This window comes from Chelmon rostratus, chromosome 11, assembly GCF_017976325.1.
Source record: "Chelmon rostratus isolate fCheRos1 chromosome 11, fCheRos1.pri, whole genome shotgun sequence".
NCBI classification, from domain to species: domain Eukaryota; kingdom Metazoa; phylum Chordata; class Actinopteri; order Chaetodontiformes; family Chaetodontidae; genus Chelmon; species Chelmon rostratus.
In genome coordinates, this window is record NC_055668.1 from 26,320,187 (window position 1) to 26,341,196 (window position 21,010).

The 21,010-nt window shown below is 44.5% G+C and overlaps 1 protein-coding gene across 1 annotated transcript; it reads right to left on the reverse strand.

Moving 5' to 3' along the window:
- Positions 1 to 18,787: 18,787 nt before the first annotated feature.
- On the reverse strand, positions 18,788 to 20,509 carry LOC121614196 (forkhead box protein G1-like). The gene has a single exon (XM_041948003.1). The coding sequence runs from the start codon at positions 20,410 to 20,412 to the stop codon at positions 19,162 to 19,164; it is 1,251 nt and encodes a 416-aa protein (XP_041803937.1). The 5' UTR covers positions 20,413 to 20,509; the 3' UTR covers positions 18,788 to 19,161.
- Between the last annotated feature and the right edge of the window lie 501 nt (positions 20,510 to 21,010).

Below are 21,010 nucleotides of genomic sequence, written 5' to 3' on the forward strand. Positions count from 1 at the left end.
TAATCATTTAAATAAATTAAAAAACTGAACAGAGAAACATGATGATTGATGTTTCGTGGCTTTTATTGCGATAAAATAATTAAAAAATACATAATTAATCTGATATCTAATAAAATACCAACATGTCTCTCATTCATTTTAACCTTCTGCAACAATACTGTGCTGCGTTCACTGAAATAACTGAAATCCTGTAAAATCCCAGTACAGCCCATCATTTAAAGCTTCTCTGAACAGGAAACAGCTGAAAATCACTGAGTTAATTTCCGCCCCGTGATGGCCTGTTTCTCTTCCCTCCAGCTGTTCTGAACCCTGAAGTCTTACAAACAGGACGTGATCGGCCAGTTTGTCTCCTGAACAGGTAAGATTCACCTTCACCAGCTTCCCTGCTGTGACTCAGCTGAACACAGATCGCCCCAATGAACAGAGTTTAAGACTTTCTGCTGCATTTAATCACGTTTGAAGTCTGCATATTTGCATCAGGAGACTTTTCCTACAACTTTTAGATGAAAAGAGAACAGACACAAAGTTTGTTTACTTCACCAACATAAAGATAATAATTTGAAGTTTTCCTCAACTTTTTTAAATAAAGATGCTAAATTGAGTCAGATCAGTTCGTCTCCAACAGAACGTTCAGCTGCACAGAAATAATTAAAAACACTCATGAAGTCTTTGACGTGTCAAACAGGAGACGTGTTTTCTTACCAGTAGCCTCTCTCCAGTCCTCCTGACATTTCACCTCCTCTGGGGCTTCACATCTTTAAGAAGCAGCACCTTCATCCGGGCGTCTGCCGCTCAGCGCACGTCAATCATAAACAACAGCGTGGAGATTACACGATGTGACACGAGCCGTTAACGTCTGTCCGCGTGTTAATGATGACGAGGAGCTCGACCTGAAGTCCCGCTGCTCCTCGAGGCCCGCGGCCGTTTTTTACTCTTTCTGTGTTTTCACATCACTTTTATTCAGAAGAGAAACCTTTAAAACAAAGAGCCACAAAGTTTTCTGCTGTTTCCTGTTTCCGGGCTCACAGCTGTTCGGTCGCTCCCGCTCCGGGGATTTGTCTTGTTTTGGCTCAAATCGAGGGATTATTTTTTCTCCTCTCCAGGTGGAAACCTCGTGTGAACCCTACCAGGTTTTTAACTGTGGCTCACTCTGAATGCCCCCCCCAAAAAAAACATAACATCTCATGCTTGCTGCATGTGATGTGAACGCACCACAAGCTGCACATGAAGCTGATGAAGCTGCTGCTGCTTCATGCTTCTCCCCCAGCAGCCTGCAGCTTATTTCCATCTGAAACGATTCATTCTATTAAACGATAAATATCTGAGATTTTATTGATCGCAGAGAGAAAATGAGACGATGCAACAGTACAAACAGGGCTGTCAACAGACTTGCTGGGGCCCGGGGACAAGAGACCATCATAGCCCCCCCCCCCAAAAAAAAAATATATATTTGAAATATTTAATATGTTAAAGTTTTTAAGTATATGTTGAGTAGAAAATAATATTGAATTCTTCAGGCAATGATTTAATTAAAAAGAAATATGTGAATGTACAGTAAAATAAATTAAGGGTCATTCAGGGGCCCCTATGGTCCTGAGGCCCGGGACAACATACCCGGTTGCCCCCCCCCCCCCCCCCCCCCCCCCGGGCTTGAGTACAAACCAGCAGAGTTCAGCCTGTGAAAATTAAAGAAATGTGCAAATAATCCAGGAGACGTTTGCTGAATGAGTTTTCATCGTCAGGTGATTTGAATGAGCTGTCAACTAAAACTGAATGAACTTTATCGTGCAGGTGTTGCTTTCAGGGAGTTTTAACGAGGGTCTGAATCCCTTCGCAGAAGATTCTTGACTTTGGATTGTTCAGGACATGAAAGAGTCCAAATTTAACACATTGTGGTAAATCAGATCCTCGGCCCGACATCCAGCTGCTGCAGATTCAGCTGTTTGTGTTAAAAAGTGGGGACGGATTCAGAAAACGACAGATAACCGAACGTTTCACCTTCTGCGTGTTTTCACCAACGGCGGCGGGAAGGTGGTGATTTTTATTTTCTGTGAAGCTTCGACGTCCGAACAGAAAATGAATCCCGAACAAACAAAACCACAAAATGTGCGAGACGTTCAGGCGCGAGAACACAGAGCGAGAGAGGCGACAGAGTCTGCTCACTTTCTGGGATATTTTCACTTTCTTTATTCACGAGGACGACGCACGTTAATCAGCACGTCTGTCAGTGTGCCAGAGCTAGCCGGCGGGCTAAACTTCCACCGCGGCCTCTGCCAAGATGCTCCAAAGCCGATGAAGAGACAGATTAACAAACACGAAGGGAAGACGCCGAGTTAAAATAACAAAACCGGCATTAACTGAATCATAACATCCTGCAATGTGGAGAAACAGAGGCTGAAGAAGTACTGAGAGCTTTCAAGATGCAAAAACACATTAAAAAAATACTCCATCAAATGTAGTATCAGCAAATATTTGTACTTCAAGTATCAAAAATAAAAGTTCTCACCATGCAAAATGAATCCACTGTTTTAGAAATATCATTTATTAATTATTGTCAACTGATTCATGAATGTGTGCATGTAAATGTTCCATTATTTGGTAGTTTAATGTAAAATCATGTTTATTTTCCGATGTGAGAGGAGCTCATAACTTTCTTTAATGAATGTAGTCGAGTGTAATTCTGAAGTCTCAGTGGGTGAATGTGTTTACAGCCACACTGTGCATGTTAGCTGTGCACAGCAGCATCAAGCCAAATAACATTCATCTAAATAGACATGGTTTGAAAGTCAGTAAAATAAAATCGCTCATTAAACACAAGCAGCACAAATGCAGAAGAAACAATTGGAAAAACATCAATAACTCACCGAGTATAAATAAAATATTAGTGAAGACGTCCAGACCGAGCAGCAGCTGGCAAAAATAATATCAGTAATATGAAATTAATTCCATTAAATTCTATTCAAGCAAATGTATTTTATGCATTATGAATGTTGCTGCCTGACTTTCTGAATCCAAGCTGTCACATTTTGTTTGGTGGTTTGTTCAAACGGCGTTTTATTATTCTGACGAACAGAATTAAAATTTACAGCGATTTAAAAACTGACCGAACGTGAATCTTTTTCAGCCGTCGACTCGTTCCGGAGCTAAAGTCCTCGGGATGTGTTCGTTTAGGAGACGAGGCGGCGGAAACAGAAGCTGCCGATAATAATATCAGCAGCAAGAAGGTTTTCTGCCTGGACCCAAACTGTAGTTTCACGCTGTGCCCTGAACTCATCATTACCTCAAACAGCAGGATGCTGAACGCGGGACCGACTCGCTCACTGCTCCACATGTTCGAGGCCACAAATGCAGAATTAACAGTTTGGTTTTCAGAACAGGAAAATGTTTGAATTATGTATTTAATGAGACGAAATACAAACACGTTCACGTCAGACCTGTGACGCTCAAACACACAGCAGATAACGACAAAAAAACCCGAAAACAAGCAGAAAATTCAACATTTCTCCTCCAGATTTCAATCAGATGAAATTAGACGAATGATTTTTGAGTTTTAAATGTTTATTTTTAAATATTTGGTCATAACTTCAGTAATATAATGAGGAATTGAGCTTGAAGCATGTCTCATTTAGCTGTGAGCTAAAGCTCTGAAGGCTTTTTTGTGTGTTTGCCCCTCGGCCCCTCGGCCCCTCGGCCCCTTCAGCCCCTCGGCCCCTCAGCCGGTGTTGGCCGGAGCGCCGAGCTGTGCAGGCCGGGGATTAGCCGAGTGGAAGTCGGTGCTAATGACCTGTGAAGGACTTTGTTTAGCGGCGCGGGGGTCAGCGGCCCGAGCGATCACCCTTTAAACTTCGGCTCTGCGGCAGATTAGGTGCCACTTAACACAGAGGCTCGAAAGCCAGACGGCCAGAATAACCTTCAACATGGACGCACGCCTCCAAAAACTGCTTCTGACTCGTTTCCACCGACACGTGCTGCAGGGCTCAGTGCTCCTCTCATCCGGGCTCGACCAGGAACCATGAAAGCTCACGTCTGATCAGGCTCAGAACGTGAGCATCATGGAAAGTTGATCAAATCTGCGTTATAGACCACCAGAATCCTTTAAAAACCGGTGGGTCGGGTCGTGTTTGCTCAACCTGCAGACCAGCACTGTTCTGGTCCCGAACAAGATGAAAACCAGAGGCTCTGTGGTGAGTCCTCGTGGGTTTAAATGTTGAGTACATGTCTCACACTGCTCGCACGCTTCACGGTGCATTCGAGTGCCGTGCTGTGAATATCAGCGCTTCTCTCGTGTGAGCCTCAATAAAAGGATGCTGAGCGTGACAGAAAGCAGACACCGAAGCAGACATCGCTTCAAACCGCGTCTCACTTTTTAAATTTTCATCACAACAACATCGTCGCGCTCCATCATCACGTCCCCCAGAGACCCGCCGCCGCCACCGCCACCGCCAGCTTCCTGTATTGATAATCACTTACAGACGACAAATGTGATTAAAGATGTGGAGCGAAATACTGTGAAAGCAGGAAACAAACTTTTTTTATTCACCATCTTTTATTACGCTGTGTGACGCTCACGTGAGTTTAATTTAAAAAGTGTTTCCGCAGCAGCATCGAAAGTCTCTGAGAGAAAACGGCTGCAAAACAACGTTGAGCTGAAGATTAACTGACGGGAATCAGCACGAAATGAATCCTCGATTATTGAATCCAAAAGAGCAGCTGGCAGCGATGCTCAGTCGCTGCTTCACCAGCCGCTTCACAACCAAACCTCACTCACAGATGCAGATACAAAAACTGATTTTCTCTCTTTTCTCTTAAATATATTCTGTTTTAATTCATATCTTATTGTTTTACTCATTTTATTATTAATATTATTGTTTTTTGTAAAAGATTTAATTTATTTTGTTTCCACCGGGCGCGTCTCCGTGGCGTCACGTCGAAGTGTTTTCGAGTGTTTTGCTTGATTTTGTTAACTCGCTCACAGTTTCCTCTCTTTGTCTGTTTTTATTCTGTTTATTATTGATGTACAACAAGATATTTTATTTTGAAAATATACCAAATTCACTACATTCTTCCTGTGTCTCACTTCCTGCTCTGTGCAAATTGACGCATCATTCATAAGAAATCGTCTGCCTCGGCGCGTAATCACGGCGAGATCAGAGCGGAGAGATGCTTCTGAAACGGAGACTCGGCGGCGTGGCCGTTACGCGTCCGGTGGAGTTTCGGTTTGTCACTGTTTAATTTATATAATCTTGGTTAAAACAAGTATAAAGATCAATCAGGTCTTTCTCCTTTTTATTTCGTGACAGCGTGTTTTTTTAACACTCTGCAGCCTTGAACGCTGCTGGATGTCGTTTTTTGTAAAAGATTTAATTTGTTGTGATCACAAAGTAGAACTTTGCAGATCAGTGTTTCCTCGTCATGCAGGTAAAAAAGTTTAATCGTCAAAGCGAAGTTCATTCATGAAGTTGTTGGATCCGAACAGTCGGAGCGAATCAAATCTGTTGACAGGGGGAAGTTTTCAGAACACGTTTCTCTCAGATTTTAACTAAACATTAAACATAAAACATCAACTGTCGACTTTTTTAGGCAAAAACACGAGATTTGAATTTTAAAACAGTGAAACTTTCCAAACGTCAGTGAAAACAGGGTCAACACCAGCACGGTCCACCTCCGGCTCGCCTGTACGTCGCTCACACCTGCCTCTTTGTGCCCAGAGTGGCGCTCAAACCCAAAGCGTCTGTAGGCGACGTGGTCGTGCGGTTGATGCGTGCGTCGCTCCTGAAGGCCTTTCTGGCTCAGTCAGGCGTGAACGGCCGAGCGTCGAGGAGGCGGCGGAGACGGTGTCTGCAGGCGCGTGTTTTGATCTCTGAAACCGTCCCTATCAAACAGATTAGGGGCGGAAATACCTGACGTGATGGCAGACAAAAGAGAATCAGGTATTGAGAGGTCACACGGCGGGCGCCACACCTGAGCGCAGTCTGAGGTGTCGGATCGCAGCGAAAAGCGTCTGATGTTTTTATTCTGTCGAGCTGGATGGACGCGGCAGGCAGAGCTGTTGTTATTACTGTTCCCATGTTCTGGGTTAAGACCTCACTGCTGGTTCAATGCGGTTCTGGATCAGAGTCAGCTGGCAGGCAGGAAACCAGGCCGGCTAACAAAGAACGGCAAACTGAAGCAGACAGGCGGCGGGCAGAGAGGCACGAGATCAAGTCGTCGGCTAACAGGCGGGAAAATGAAGTGGAGAGCTTAGTGAGGAGCAGAGAGGCTGCTGGGAGGTGTTGTGACACTCACACTGTCACACAAACATGACTCCATCCCCCGGACGCCTTCCTCGCCACGCCGCTGATGAAGCGAAGCTAAAACCCGTTGAAGCTGGCCTGAGCGAGCGGCCGTCCGGTCGATCGCAGCGCGAAGAAACGCGCTCCTGTCACTCGCCGGTCGTGATGACGGATCAGGAACGACTCGGGTTAACCAGTTCGTGACGCCTTCGTACGTGGCGTGGCAGCTCAGGCCGATCGTGTGCGGCCGTGTTGGGCGTAGCGCCATGACATCTTCAGGGTGCAGGATGGTGCGAGGACGTGTGGGTCATTTGTCTCAGTGATTTTAGCTGCTGTGTTCCTGCTCACTTACCTCGAGGTTCCACCGGGCGCGTCTCCGTGACGTCACGTCTTTGACGCGGTGTTTTCGAGTGTTTTGCTTGATTTTGTTAACTCGCTCACAGTTTCCTCTCTTTGTCTGTTTTTATTCTGTTTATTATTAATGTACAACAAGATATTTTATTTTGAAAATATACCAGATTCACTACATCCTTCCTGTGTCTGACTTCCTGCTCTGTGTTGATTGACGCATTATTCATAAGAAATCATCTGACTGAAACGGAGACTCGGCGGCGTGGACGTTACGCGTCCGGTGGAGTTTCGGTTTGTCACTGTTTATATAATCTTGGTTAAAATAAGTTCACAGATCAATCAGGTCTTTCTCCTTCTTATTGTGTGAAAGCGTGTTTTTTTAACACTCTGCAGCGTCGAACGCTGCTGGATGTCGTTCAGGTGAACGATGCGATGCTGCGATCAACAGTCTGATCTCAGTCATGAGGAAACGCTCGCCGTTCACTTTGATTTGACCTAAATGGGGGCTGAAGGGGTCTCACTCTGAGAAGCCCCTGTGTTTAAAATCACTGCTCCGCCCCTGGACGCAGGTGGAGATGGGCTGGGGTATGTACATCCTGCAGGTGGGTGGGGCAGCCAGGTGGTGGAGAATGGAGGGAGGAGGAGTCACTGCAGGTCAGGATGGAGTGACAGGTCTGACAGGAGAGCCCAGGTACGAGGCTGGAAGAGGAAAATGGCAAAAATCAGACTGAATATCATCATTTTTATTCACCTTTAGTCTCAGTTGGACATCTATGTCTCCGTCTCGTGTTCCACCTCTAACTGTACGGAACACAACTGTGAAGTAATGTTAGCGCCACGTCACCATCCGCCGCCGTGGCTAATGCTACGTTAGCTCCGCCTGTTTCAGCTGAGTGCATGGAGCTGTGCTTCTGGAGAGGCGCTCAGGTTGTTCAAGACTTTGCTTTAAAACTGTTATTGATTCGTTTTTCGATGCATCACGTTTGATTTTTATCTGTTTAACAAAAATTGCTGTGAAGAAATTTTGCTGCTTTCAAAAGTAATTTTTTTCAACGTTAGAGGACGTATACGGTGCGTCGGGACGCCGCAGCAGGAATACACCGTCATGAGTTTAAAGCACAGATTATTTGTTATTTTGCTTTATCGTTTATTTCAGGATGGCAGATATACGAGAAAGCGCACATTCGTACAGAAAAAGCAAACAGCAGCAGCAGCTCCTGCGTTCCGGTTGGCCGACGTCCTCGCAGCGTCTCGCGTCTCAGACCTGCTGACCTGCATTGTTGGGGCTAAAGCGGAGCGGCGCTCTGACAGCGCAGCACCGATTAGCACTAAAACACGGTTTGAATTCTGGCTTTGATCATGTGGCAGCTGTTATTGTTCAGACAAACTGAATGAGGAGGATTTTCAGGAATTAAGTTTGTTTTAACAGTTTCAACTTTAGCTGAACTTTAAAGTCCCTGTAAGCTTCCTGTTGAAGCTGGAAGAAGGTGGAGGATGCCGCGACCTCTGACCCCTGGCTTCCTTCAAACCGGCTTTGTTTTGTCATTTTCTGCCGCTGCAGCTGGAACTCTGAGACAATTAAACACCTTAACGGATTCATTTTTATAACGGTAACTTTTTACTTCTTCACTGATGAGTGACAGTTTTCACGTCTCCGCTCTTAAAAGTATGAACAGCTTTTTAGTGAACTGTAATCTAATATTGTAGAAATATTAAAAGACTTTAAAAAGTGTGTTTCTAATAAAATAAAATCGAATAATAAAAAAACTTTTCTTTTCTACTAAACAGACTGTAACTATGGACTCACTCATTTCTCATTCATCATCACTCACTGTTGAGCTGAACTGTCGTGTCTCTGTGGCTCTGAGGAACATGAGAACAATAATACGAACACTGTGGTAGAATGACTGAAAACACAGCGTAAAGGAGCCGTTTTTACGAGCATTTATGATGACAGACGCTAATGCTCTGCACCATTTTTGTCTTGATGTATTTGAGCCATCGGGGTTGTGGATGCCTTTCTGAAGCTGTCATCCACCTGCATGAGGGCGCTCTGTCTGTCTGTCCACCTTTCTGTCTGCCTGTTTGCCTGCCTGCCTGCCTGTCTGTCTGTCTGTCTGTCTGTCTGCCTGTCTACCTGTCTACCTGTCCACCTGTCTGTCTGCCAGCTGTGGTTGCAGCTGGACACTCACTGCTGCTTCAAACATCTCTACAACATTCTCATAATATTCAGACTCTGATACTTTTGTTATCGCTGTAACTCTCTGTAAAGTCTTATTTTTGAGATATAATTGGTGTTTATGGTACTTAAAACTTACTTATTTACTTAAATAAATTTAAAAGTTTAGAAATATTTAATCATAAAGATTTTGACACTCAAAGTTCAATAGAAAAAAGTTCATGTGATCATTGATCCTTAAGTATTTTGTCTTTACATTAACTAGCTACGCTAATGCTAGCGTCTCAGCAACACGAAACACATCGGTCAGTCGTCATCCTGAAGCTTTTTTTGTGGCGTTAAAAGTGAAAACATGCTGTAAAAGCAGCCAAACGTTGTTCCATTTTTCTTTGTAATGCTGAAACTAAATAGCTCCACACTGCAATAAAGCTCTTTCTTTATTTCCATGTCTGCCACATGGACCGTCGGCTGGTGAGGACTTTTTGCCTGTTAGCTTTAGCCTCTTAGCATGACAACATGTGTGTTGGCATCAAATGCAGGAGCACAAGTCGTCATTTCAGCCAAGCAAATCTAACATTATCTGATAGAAATGAGAAGCTTTCGTTTAGTCTCAAATCAAGGACATGTTGTTTCAAAAATTACTACAAATTTCTGGTGGTTAATTTGCCGGAAAGAGGTGAGCAACCAGAATATTCATAGTTCACATAAATTCAGAAACATTTTGTTCAAAAAGCTCAAATCCTCACTGCAGGGTTTGTCATGTAAGAGAGCCAATAAAAACAGATGACGCGTGTTGAGTGAGTAAAAAGCAAATGTTTCTCCAGTCTACAACGAGCTAGCGCTAGCTAGCAAAGATGGAAAGGCAGCTCAACATCCTTTCTTTCATCCTTCACTCTTCTGTTTCTCAGCCGGCTCGTACTGCGTCAGCAGCGCCTGCAGGAAATGAAAGCTAGCCTAGCCACGTTTCCAGAGGCTAGCCTGTTAGCTGAGCTTCACCTGCACTGTAGCTTCTCCTCAGGATGGAGGTTTCCAACGCTGCTGCATTTGCATTAGCCCGACGTCTGGCTGACATCGTAGGAATAGAGGTTACCTGACACATGTGCATGTTAGAGGTAACGGCAGTAATCAAACCGATCACACCTCTGCTGACACGTAACGTTTGCTTGTGTTTTGAACACGTTTGTTCTCGTTTTGCAGAGTTCAAAGCTCAGAAATTCAAATGATGAGTCCGACCTCGTCCAGCAACGACTCTCCCAAACAACCGACCCACCGAGTCTGCAACCAAACACTGGCGAAGCCGAATCTGCTTCACTTTCTGGATCACGGATGTGACAGCCAACAGCAAGGAGGTCAAAGGTCAGTCTGCATCTTTCATTCATCACTGCAGCCCACTTTTAGCTCCGGACAGCTCAGCGTCGTCAGCGTTGGGAGGAGGTGAGTGTGCGTGACTCACTGGAACAAACTTTTGGACGATACGAACGTACGACCGAAGGCTGCCAACCTTTCCGATGTCAGACTTCCAAAAATAAAATCAGCTGCTGTTTCTGAGAGGTTTCTGTGGTTTTCAGCCCAGAATTGCTGACTGAAAGACGCAGAGTGAAGCTCTCTGGTGTGAGGCGAAGCTTTGCTCTCCCTCCTCAGTCTGCGCAGGATGGTGTTTGATCTGTTTTTCATGATGACGCAGTCCAGCAATGATTGCATTTAATTATGAGTCAGTCATGAAATCTCACATTCTGCCCACGTTTTGATTTGGTTAATTTCCGTTTCATTTTTATGCAGAATTCAGGTCGGCCAAAAAAAACAAAGTGAAAATGTTAAAACTCTGAAAAGGTTTTATCCAGAAGAGGCACAGAAAACAGGCGCTTTAATTATTTAAAAGTGATTGAATAGAGCTCCTAAGCAGCTGCACATACGAGAATAATCAGCTGATCTGAAAGCGTAAATCACACAAACTGTCTCCGGTTTACATGTTTAATATTTTTATATGAAGAACTACGACCTTCAGCTGATGTTGTTCAAGTTTAGTTTGTGGCCTGTGTGCAGGATGACATCAGGTTAATATCACAACTCCAAAATACGACGAAGATATTTGCATGTAAACTGATATCCTGCACAGCGATGGCTGTGTGTGTGTGTTTTTGTGTGTGTGTGTGTGTTTGTGTGTGTGTGTGTGTGTGTGTGTGTGTGTGTGTGTGGTGTCCCGCCTCCTGCCAGTGTTTCATTTAACCATGAAGAAAACCGACAACAGTTCAGCATCTCAGAAAGACACTTTTTCTCTTCTCACCGAGAGCTCGATGAGAAGATTGAAACCACTCTCATGTCTGTACTGTACATATGAAGCTGCTTAGCTTAGCTTAGCATAAAGACTGGAAACAGGGGGAAACAGCTAGCCTGACTTTGTCCAAAGGTCCAGCTGTAAAACTCACTGCTTAACATATTTCCTGTTTGCTTAGCTTTGCTGAGACGTAATGTAAGGCTAGCTGTTTCCCTATGTTTCCAGTCATTATGCTAAGCTAAGCTAACTTGCTGCCAATTGTATAGTTCCATAATGACATGTGTCATCAGTGTGATGGAGTGTGATATTAATCTTCTTTGGGTAAGAAATTAAGATTTAACAAAAATGTCCAAACCGGCTGATGGAGGTTTAACGTCATCATCCATCCATGCTGCTACAGTACGAGCAGCACACCAGAAATACTCTATCGAAGCAGCCGGTCTCCACCCTGTCTGCCCACATTTCTATTTATTTTTTGCTCCGTGTTGACATGCAGGAGAGCCAAAGCGCTCCTTCGGGAACGACCACGTCTCCGTTCCGTCTGCGATTTAAACACGAAGACATTTGTTGTGTAAAAGGACGTATAATTCATCCTCAGCAGTCGTCATCCCGTCCGGTCGTCACGGTTCCACATCATGGCGAGCAGCTGGTCTGTGTGTGTGTGTGTGTGTGTGTGTGCTGACAGAGTGTAAAACTACGTTCCTGCCGGGGGACGGGGAAGGTCCAAACGCTCAATCACCATCACTTATCAGCCCTGCAGGGCGAGAGCACCCCCTCCTCAACATGGCGTCACCGTCAGGTTAAAAACACACCGCTGCTGATTCACATGTTCACGACCGTCTGCAGCTCTTCACAATAATCACACTTCCTGATTGTGTTGATTTTGTGGTTTGTCATTTCTGTCCTCTGAAGGCGTTCGGTGCCATCGCAAGAAGTAGTCTGTCCCGTTAATGTGGTGGATGGGTCAGGTGCAGTGGCGTGCACAGACTTTTTGAAGGGCAGGGGCGAAAAGGACTTCACTTGAGCACGCGTTTTGGCCCCAAAAGGGCACTTTAATGTGCGTTTTGGTTCCCAGGGGACACTTTAGCACTCGTTTTGGCTCCCAGGGGGCACTTAAGCACGCGTTTTGGTGTCCAAGAGGGCACTTTAGCGCGCGTTTTGGTGTCCAAGAGGGCACTTAAGCACGCGTTTTGGTGTCCAAGAGGGCACTTTAGCGCGCGTTTTGGCTCCCAGGGGGCACTTAAGCACGCGTTTTGGTGTCCAAGAGGGCACTTTAGCGCGCGTTTTGGTGTCCAAGAGGGCACTTTAGCGCGCGTTTTGGCTCCCAGGTGGCACTTTAGCACGTGTTTTTCAACAATTGGGCCACGAGGGGGGGCGGTCGCCCCCCTGCCCCCCCTCTGTGCACGCCACTGGTCAGGTGTGGCACATCTGGCTCTCATACAGAGCATTAATGTAAATTCACTGAAATAAATATGAAGCTCCGACTGTCAGCTGATAGCTTAGCTTCACATGAAGACCGGAGACGCAGAGGTCAACGTTTCCTGGTTCTGAATCCGTAATCATGATCTGATGATGGAGTGTTTTTGCTGCCCAACCTGAATCATGTTCCTCGAACTGGTTTGAAGTGACCTTAAGACTAACTAGCTGTTTAACAATCCAGCATGCCAGTCCACGTCAGTACGCGTCAGTGAGGTGACGAATCACAGCAGTGTTCCCAATCGATCAATCGTTTCAATCGCTCACTGGTTCCACCTCCTCCTCTGAGCATCTTCATGTCATTTGAATAAGATGATCTTTGGTTCTGGACAGAAGATGTGACTCTAAACTAATCATTAATCTTATTATTCTGTTGTTATTCTGTACCGTGCGTTTATTACCAGATAAAGATGAAGGTACCATAAAGTCACGTGAAGACGCCGTGAAGGCGCCACAGTGACATCATAAAGCAGCGCTTTGGTAGATTAAATTCTGCAGCGAGGATCTCAGAAGTCTGTTATCACCTCATGTTTCCTGTTTGCGGCTGAATGTCGGGCGCTCGGCTCTGGTCTGGCACCGGCCGACCAATCACGAGCTCCGGTCTGAACTTGAACCTGGCTCGGTTTTGGAAGTTTGAACCTGGTTTGTGACCAGTCTGCTGGGTCAGGCCCAAAATGACATCACTACGTACCCTCCCCCTCCTCTCAGCCCCGCCCCTCTGGGCCGCCCCAGCTGCCAAAACAAGTGAGCGGTCTGAAGCGCTGCGCTGACCTAAATTCTCCCAGAGAGACTCCTCTTAAAGCTGCAGAGACACAGACTGAGTGAGACAGAGACACAGACTGAGAGACAGACAGACAGACAAGCACAGAAACAGACAGGAAATACAGACAGAGAGAGACAAACTAAGACCTAAACACACACAAATGGACAGAGATTCAGACGTAGAGACATAACAGGCGAGACGGAGACAGACAGAGAGTCAGACAACAATTCAAACACAGACAGACAGACAGACAGATACAGGCGAAGACAGACGGAGACTCCGTCCAGGGAGAGACGTAGTCTGGCAAAGATGAACAGAAACAGAGAAAAACAGGAAGGCATGCAGAGACGAAGAGGAAGACACTGACGAAGACAGACAGGAGGACATGAACGGAGACAGAGACGGACAGAAAGAATCATTTCACCACTTACTTCCTTTCACTCTGCACTTTGTTTCCCTGCAGGTTTTATAATTTACCATAAAAATCTGTGTGATTAGTTTCATGTGAGTCCTCCACTGACTGATTTATTGATTTATTTAATAATAAGTGATTTATTACAAATTGATGCATCTTGATTCGTTCATTTATTTCTTATTTTGTAGCTTTGGCTGCCACAAACACGACAGGTGCATTTATGATTGTTTTCTTCTTCATACCGTTGAGATGAAAATGAAAAAGCTTTTAAAAGCAGTTTGATTTTTAAGGATGATTTAAGATTAAAGTAATTTATTGAGTGAATACTCAGTCGATCAATGACTGAAGGAAAATTCAAAGAGGCTGAAAATCAAACAACAAATGAAAACTTTACTGTAACCGTTCAAGCAAAAACTTGATCAATATTAAGACAATTAAAACACGTTAATGTGTGATGTCACCCTGCTGAGAACTGCAGCCTCATCACTTCTTATTATAAGAATATTACAGGACAGCGAGGGCTGCAGGTTCAGTGATGAACCTTAGAATAAACTGATAAAACTGAGATTAATCAATGTGTGGAGCTCAAGTCTAACATGAATTTTTATGCCCTAAAATAATTGATGTTAACTAACCAACGCTGCAAAAGTCACAAAATAACAACAGACAAGAATTATTTTGTTGTTGAACTGAAGTCTGTGCTGAGAGCTCAAAATCAGAATTATCTGCTTCAATAAAACTTAGATTTCCTCTCATTTTTTAGCCTGTCTGTATTTTTAGGTCAGTACAGCTGAATGTTAGTGGACGAGCACACACACACACACACACACACACACACACACACACACACACACACACACACACACTCAGACGGATCACGTGACGTTACACACTGCTGAGTCCGAGCAGCAAAGCTCAGACTGTTTGTGACTCACTGAGTGAATTTTGGATTTTGCCTCAGTGAAATGAAAGAACAGAGAAACGTCCAGAAACCTGCTGAAATGAACCTCCTACATGAATGATGACTGAGTGACGATGAAGAGTCGAAGTGCTGCATGAAGAGGCCTCATCCTACATCCTCAACTCAAAACACTCGTAATGTGAGAGTTCGTACTGCTGCACTGAAGCTCGCTCATGATCTCAGCCGTCAAAATGTCTCTCATGAGCAGAAGATAATAAAGAAACTTCTGGAACCGTCCTAAAATATTTGAGTGTAAAGTCAAACTTCTAAATTAAATTGAAGAAGAGCTACAGACAATCAGTCACATGAAAAAGTAAAAGAGGCTCATAAATCATCCGTAAAGCTGCGAGTAGAACAGTTTGAATGTGTGCAACGTTAAAGACGCTGAAGAGGAAATAAATGATTCATAAAATATAGAAATGAGGCTGAAAAACAGGCTGAACGGAGAGCAGAGCCGCTCAGAGTATTCCAAAATAAATGAAAAGGTCTGGAAATAAGATCAATAAGTCTTATTTTTCTGTTTGTTGTAATAGATCAAACCAAGCAGTCGCTCAAAAATCTGTGAGGATCCACGAAATAACACTGATAATGAAAAAATGAACGAATAAAATCGCCTCTAAATGACCTTTAAAAACGCCGTCAGCAGTAAAAGTCACCAAAAAATTAAGATGCAGTAACTAATTAAAAATAACTAAATAAAATAAATGAGCAGGTTGTTCAGTGAGCTGCTGAAAAATAACAGTCACTCATTCGTCATGATGGAAAGAAAAGTTGTTCCAAAAACAATAAACTCAAATAAAAAAAAAACACCTAACGAATAAAACTAAAGTAAAATTCATCACAAATAATACGATGGAGTCGAACTTTAGTTTCTTCCTTTCACCGATTCCCTGTTTTAAATGTGTTTCTTCCCGTGTGAAGGAGGAATATTCAGATTGATCTGCTCACATCACCAGGCAGAAACTCTGCTTCAGGTTATTTCATCCTTTTTAATCAAGTTTAGTTCCTCTGAAAAAAAAGACCAGACAGACAGCAACGAAAAACAGACGGTACAGACGTCGTACAAGTGAACGCTAACGACACAAGTGCAAAAAATAAAACAAAAAAAAACCTCAAACAATTTTCTCTCTCTCTCTCTTTTTTTTTTTTTTACAAAACCAAAATGGATAAAAGTGAGATGGAGAAAGACAAACTGTGAGTGTGGATCAGTTTGAAACACTTCAGCATTTTTACATCAGCTGTCATGAGCCTCGGTCACACCCGCTGGACTGTTCGCTGCCAATAGTATTCTTATTTTTCTGTTTGCTTCCCAGCAGCAGCATGTAGTATTGTGGTGTGTGTTAGCTTGTGTGTGTGTGTGTGTTGACAAGGTCAGCTTGTTTTGGGGCTTCAGGAGGCTTTTATTTCAGTCAGAGGTTATATAACTTTTTTCTGTCTTGCACTGTGTAAAAAAGAAAACGGCCATTCAGCAGCTTCTCTTTTGCTCTTTTCATGTACAGAAAATTCATTTTTAAAAACTCTGAGACTCAAATTCAGATCCATTTAAATTCAACCAACCCTCAGCTCATTTACAGTCCATAGATTATATTTATTTTTGCAATAAAAGGCCCAAAACAGAAGGAGATTTTGACAGCAATCAGTATTTTCTATTAATGCCAGCAGTGGCTTTCTTGTGACTGAGGCCTGAATTTATTTTGAAAAAGAAAATTCTTGGAACTGTAATAATTCACGTGATAATTTCACTGAAATCTTCTGTTTTTCTGTTTTATTTTACTGGAAACAGGCTTCATATCGACCAGAAGACGCTGTATTATTGGTAAAACACCAACATCCTCTGCTGTCTCGTGTTCTGGAGCTTTGTTTTTCCTCTATTTTTGCAAAGGCGACATTTATTTGATCCGGATTGTGTTGCAGAGCTCAGACAGCACTGACCTGAGATCTGAGGACGGGCCGATCGATAGCACAGCGATCAATACTCTGATAGTCAAACGCTACTCATTTAGTCTGCTTTTAAAAAAACTGAGCATGTTAACATGTTTTATCTTTTTGTTCGGCTGGTGTGAAATGCACTTCAGCACTTTGTGGATTTTATTTTGACGGTTCCTTTGTAAACAGGAAGAGATCAGTGGAAATATATCTGCAAAATTATTTCCCATCATCTTTTGTATGTATCGTTCTGATTAAGAAAACTTCATGTGAGAGGAAAAGTTCATATTATTTTAAGACTAAACTGCTTTAACAGGCTGCTTTGTGTCATGTGATTTATGGAATGAAATATTGACTAACCTGTAGCAATTGATCAATTTAAAGGAATTATTTATTGAGGAATTAAAATATTTTTATCAGCTTGAGGGGAAAAAGCAGTTCTTCCAGATGAACCCGGCTGCGGTGAAAAGACATCCAGGTGTACTAAAATGAGTCATTTTAAAAACACTCTGGGTTAGAAATAACAAAAACGAGCTCTGGGTGAAAGCCTCCACATGTTGAAATAAATGACATAAATTGAAATAATGCTGTAATTTGTAAAAACAGAAGAAAATATATTTTTTTAAACCTGGTTGTCTCTTCACTGAAACCTCGGTATCGGTAATATCGACACAAATAAACATTCATATCTTATCAGACTGTAAATGGCGGCCTGCTGAGATCAGCTAATGCATGTTGTCAAGATGCCACTGAAGCTTGTTGTGCAGTTTTACTCCAAGAAAATACAAATAAAAAATATGCCCCATATGTATCATTGCAGCAGGCTGAAAACCTCGTATCTCCAATTGTTTTTTTTGTTTGTTTTTTTTGTTTTTTTAATGCAGGTTCAGAGATTTGCTACATGCTGCTCGGATGCTACTATTTTTTCAGCTCCTCGGTGCAAAAAAAACACCTGAATAATTCCAACAAAATGTTCATCCAACTGAAATTTAACCAAACTTAAACTGTCTCCATGACAACTGAGCCATTTGTGGAAAGCGCTGGTGAAGCGGAGTTAAGATTATTTTGTCAGACTATTTCCAAGATTAAGAATGAACCTTCACGGTCAAACTGCGCGTCTTTATTAGTCCCCAAACAAAGAGCTGGCATTCAGGAGATACGCGTTTTTCACCTGACAGCGGCTGTGTGTGCAGCCGCTCGGTTTGTTTTTACCGCAAAAAACTGCAGGAAACAGAGAAAAGCTGCACCGAGCAGAGGCCTCCGTCCTCCGCGGCCGCCCCGCCGCAGACTCTCAGCCCACACCGGAGCTCCTCAGCGGCTCGGTGTGGGCCGGGGGCCGGGGCTGGGGGCGGCAAGGTCCGGTTTTTCATTAATTCGGAGTTTTCCAATCAATTAAGAGTTTGCTTGTTTGTTTGTTTGTTTGTACGGCGGCCCTTAGCGCACATGCGCAGCACGTTTTACACTCATACAGGCCCACACACACACACACACACACACACACACACACAGAATCAAACCAACATGAGGCGGAATGGACACTCTGGGCTTTGATGATGAACAGAAAACACAGAAAAACTCGTTTTACAGCGTTCTTTTGCATAATTTTACACATGAAGAGTTCTATTCCAAAAACTTTTATATCCATTTATTTATTCATTAATTCTTCATATATTTATTTATTTATTTAAAGGGGCGGTTCAAGTCAAAGATTCAGTTTTTAGCAGTGGAAAGCAGCAGGAGGGATATTACTAGTTTAGCTACAGTTCGGCCACATGGAAACAAGTTGGATTCATTTTTGGATATCTTTATTTTGGAAGGAAACTCTTCACAGAGAGTAGTTTTATTATTAGTATTATTATTATTCATATCTTCTATCGTTATTAGGCCTGTTCGGGGTCAAACCTGAGTAGTGATATGATTGTAGGCTTATTTTTCCTCTCAAACCCCTGATTGTTTCTGCTGATTTTTAAGGCTTTATTTAATCACTGTTTACTTTTTCAAAAGTTTTTCCTCCCCAAAAAGAGAACAGAAAAAGTTTCGATTGTCATGTTTCTCCTTGATTGTCTCAAAATTCATAAATAATAATTAACCCTGTTTGTCTTATCCCCCTCCCTCCCCCTTCTCCTCAATACTGATGAGTATACACTGACAAATAGAATTTAAATACATTGTACAATAAATACAAAACATAAATAAAAGACTCAAAGAAAGTACTGAAAATCTTTGTACAAGATATAAATAGCTTGAAATATACTTAAAGTGTTACCTTTGGCAAGTCTAGTTTACAGTTGTACAACCCGCGGGTAACAAAAGTTTGTCCCTTTTTCAACAAAATGGAGAAAGAAAATAAATCAAAAGAAACCCGTTGCTCTTCGGGGCAGAATATGGCCAAAAAGTTTCACTTCATATATATTTTTTGCGCTCAATATTTGATATTTACCACTTATTATTTGCCCTTAACATGACGTCTCTTGTGCGTCCTCGTCCCGGTGCCATTCACAGAGAGGTGATGGTGGTGGGGGAGGAGGGGAGAGAGGGGGAGTTCAGTTTAGGAAAGCGTTTGGGGTCACCCTCTTTTGATGGGACAGCACCCCGGGGAACCCCGCGGATACGCCCGGAGAGAAGGCCGGTAGGGAGCTGTTTCTGAGGGAGTCCGACAGCAGGGACTGCGGGGAGCTGCTGGTCGCTAGGCCGCCGAACCCCGGTGCGCCCTGCTGGAGATGCGGCGGCGGAGGGGGCGGCGGTCCTCCTCCCGGCGGCCCCGGTGCCGCTGCAGCAGGGTGTTGGGTCCCTGAGACAAAATACCCGGCAGTCTGACCGGAGAGTAGCCCGACCGGCGACGTGCTCATCCCGTAACTGTTCGTCAAGCCCAGCGCCCCGGCGGCAGACCCGCCGAGGATGGAGCGCCCCAGGTCCCCGTTGCTCAGCTGCTCCACTGCGGGCAGCAACGACCCGTAGCCGCCCGCCTGGTTCAGAAACCCGGGTGAGGATCCGTTGTAGTGCGGGTGATGGTGGTGGTGATGGTGCAGGGAGAGAAATGGAGAAATCTGCCAGTAGAGCGGGTTGTTCGCCCGCTCGTTAATCCCCAAGCCGAGAGGAGCGAAGCGCAGCCCGCGCTTCATCGCCAGTTTGCCCCGGGAGGTGGCGGAGCGCCTGCGGAGCTTTCCGGTAGTCCCCCCGATGAAAACATCATCGCTGCTCGGGTCCAGCATCCAGTAGTTCCCCTTCCCCGGGTCGTCATAGTGCCTGGGCACCTTAACGAAGCACTTATTAAGGCTCAGGTTGTGCCGGATGGAGTTCTGCCAGCCCTGCTTGTGCTCCCGGTAATACGGGAAGTTTTTCATGATGAACTCATAGATGCCGTTCAGCGTGAGCCGCTTCTCGGGGCTCTGCCGGATGGCCATCATGATCAGGGCATTGTAGCTGAACGGAGGCTTGTCATATTTCCCGTTTTTCCCGCTATTATTACCGTTAGTATTCTGCTCCGGTGTGGCCTTAGTGCCGTCCCCACCTCCGCCTCCCCCTCCGCCCTCCTCCTCCTCTTCCCCCTGCTCCTCCTTGCCCGGTTTCTCCGGGTCCAGAGCCGCGGCCGTGGAGTCCACCTCTGGTGGCTCCAGCGACTTCTCAGAGTCGGAGCCCGGCGAAGGAGAGAGGGTCCCGGGGATGCCGACGATCGCGGCGGCGGTGGCAGCAGCGACGGAGTCCGGTCTGTCGCACTTGGAGGGCAGCAGGAGGCTCTTGATGCTGAAGGAGGAGGACCGGTGGACGGTCGGCGGGTCTTTTACATCCTCCATGCCCGATGGCGGGTCTCCCAAAACGAGGAATAAATAATAATAAAAAAATAACAACAACAACAACTCCAAGCTCGTCCACCTCCGTTATCCGGCTGGAAACGAAAGACAGAGAGGAGAGAGAAAGGAGGGTCAGGATGAGAGATGCATGGATGGAGGAGTGGAGAGAGAGAAAGAGAGAGAGGGAGAGAGAAAAAGAGAGGGAGGGGAGGGAGCGTGGCTTGGATGTGGAGAAATTAGTAATTAAGGAGGTTCCGACTCGCGGCTACATCACGGAGAGGAGGAGCTTCTCCAACTTAGTGATTTTGTCAACAAATCCTCTTTTCTGCTTCTTCCGCTCCGTCTTTCTGTCTCCAAACTGAGACTCGACGACCTTTAATGTCTCCAAAAACACAAACCCGTCAGTTTATCTGCTCTCTCTCTCTTTCTATTTACGCGCATGCACCGCTCCCTAAATTCGTTCATGCAATTGTGCCGTGCGTCATGCGCCCTCCTCTCTGTGCATGTGTGCGTAAAATCCAATCCTGAGCTTGTGCGTAAAAGCGCACGTCTGTCTGAGTGTGTGCGCGCCTGTGCGTGTGCGTAAAAGCGCACAGGCAGT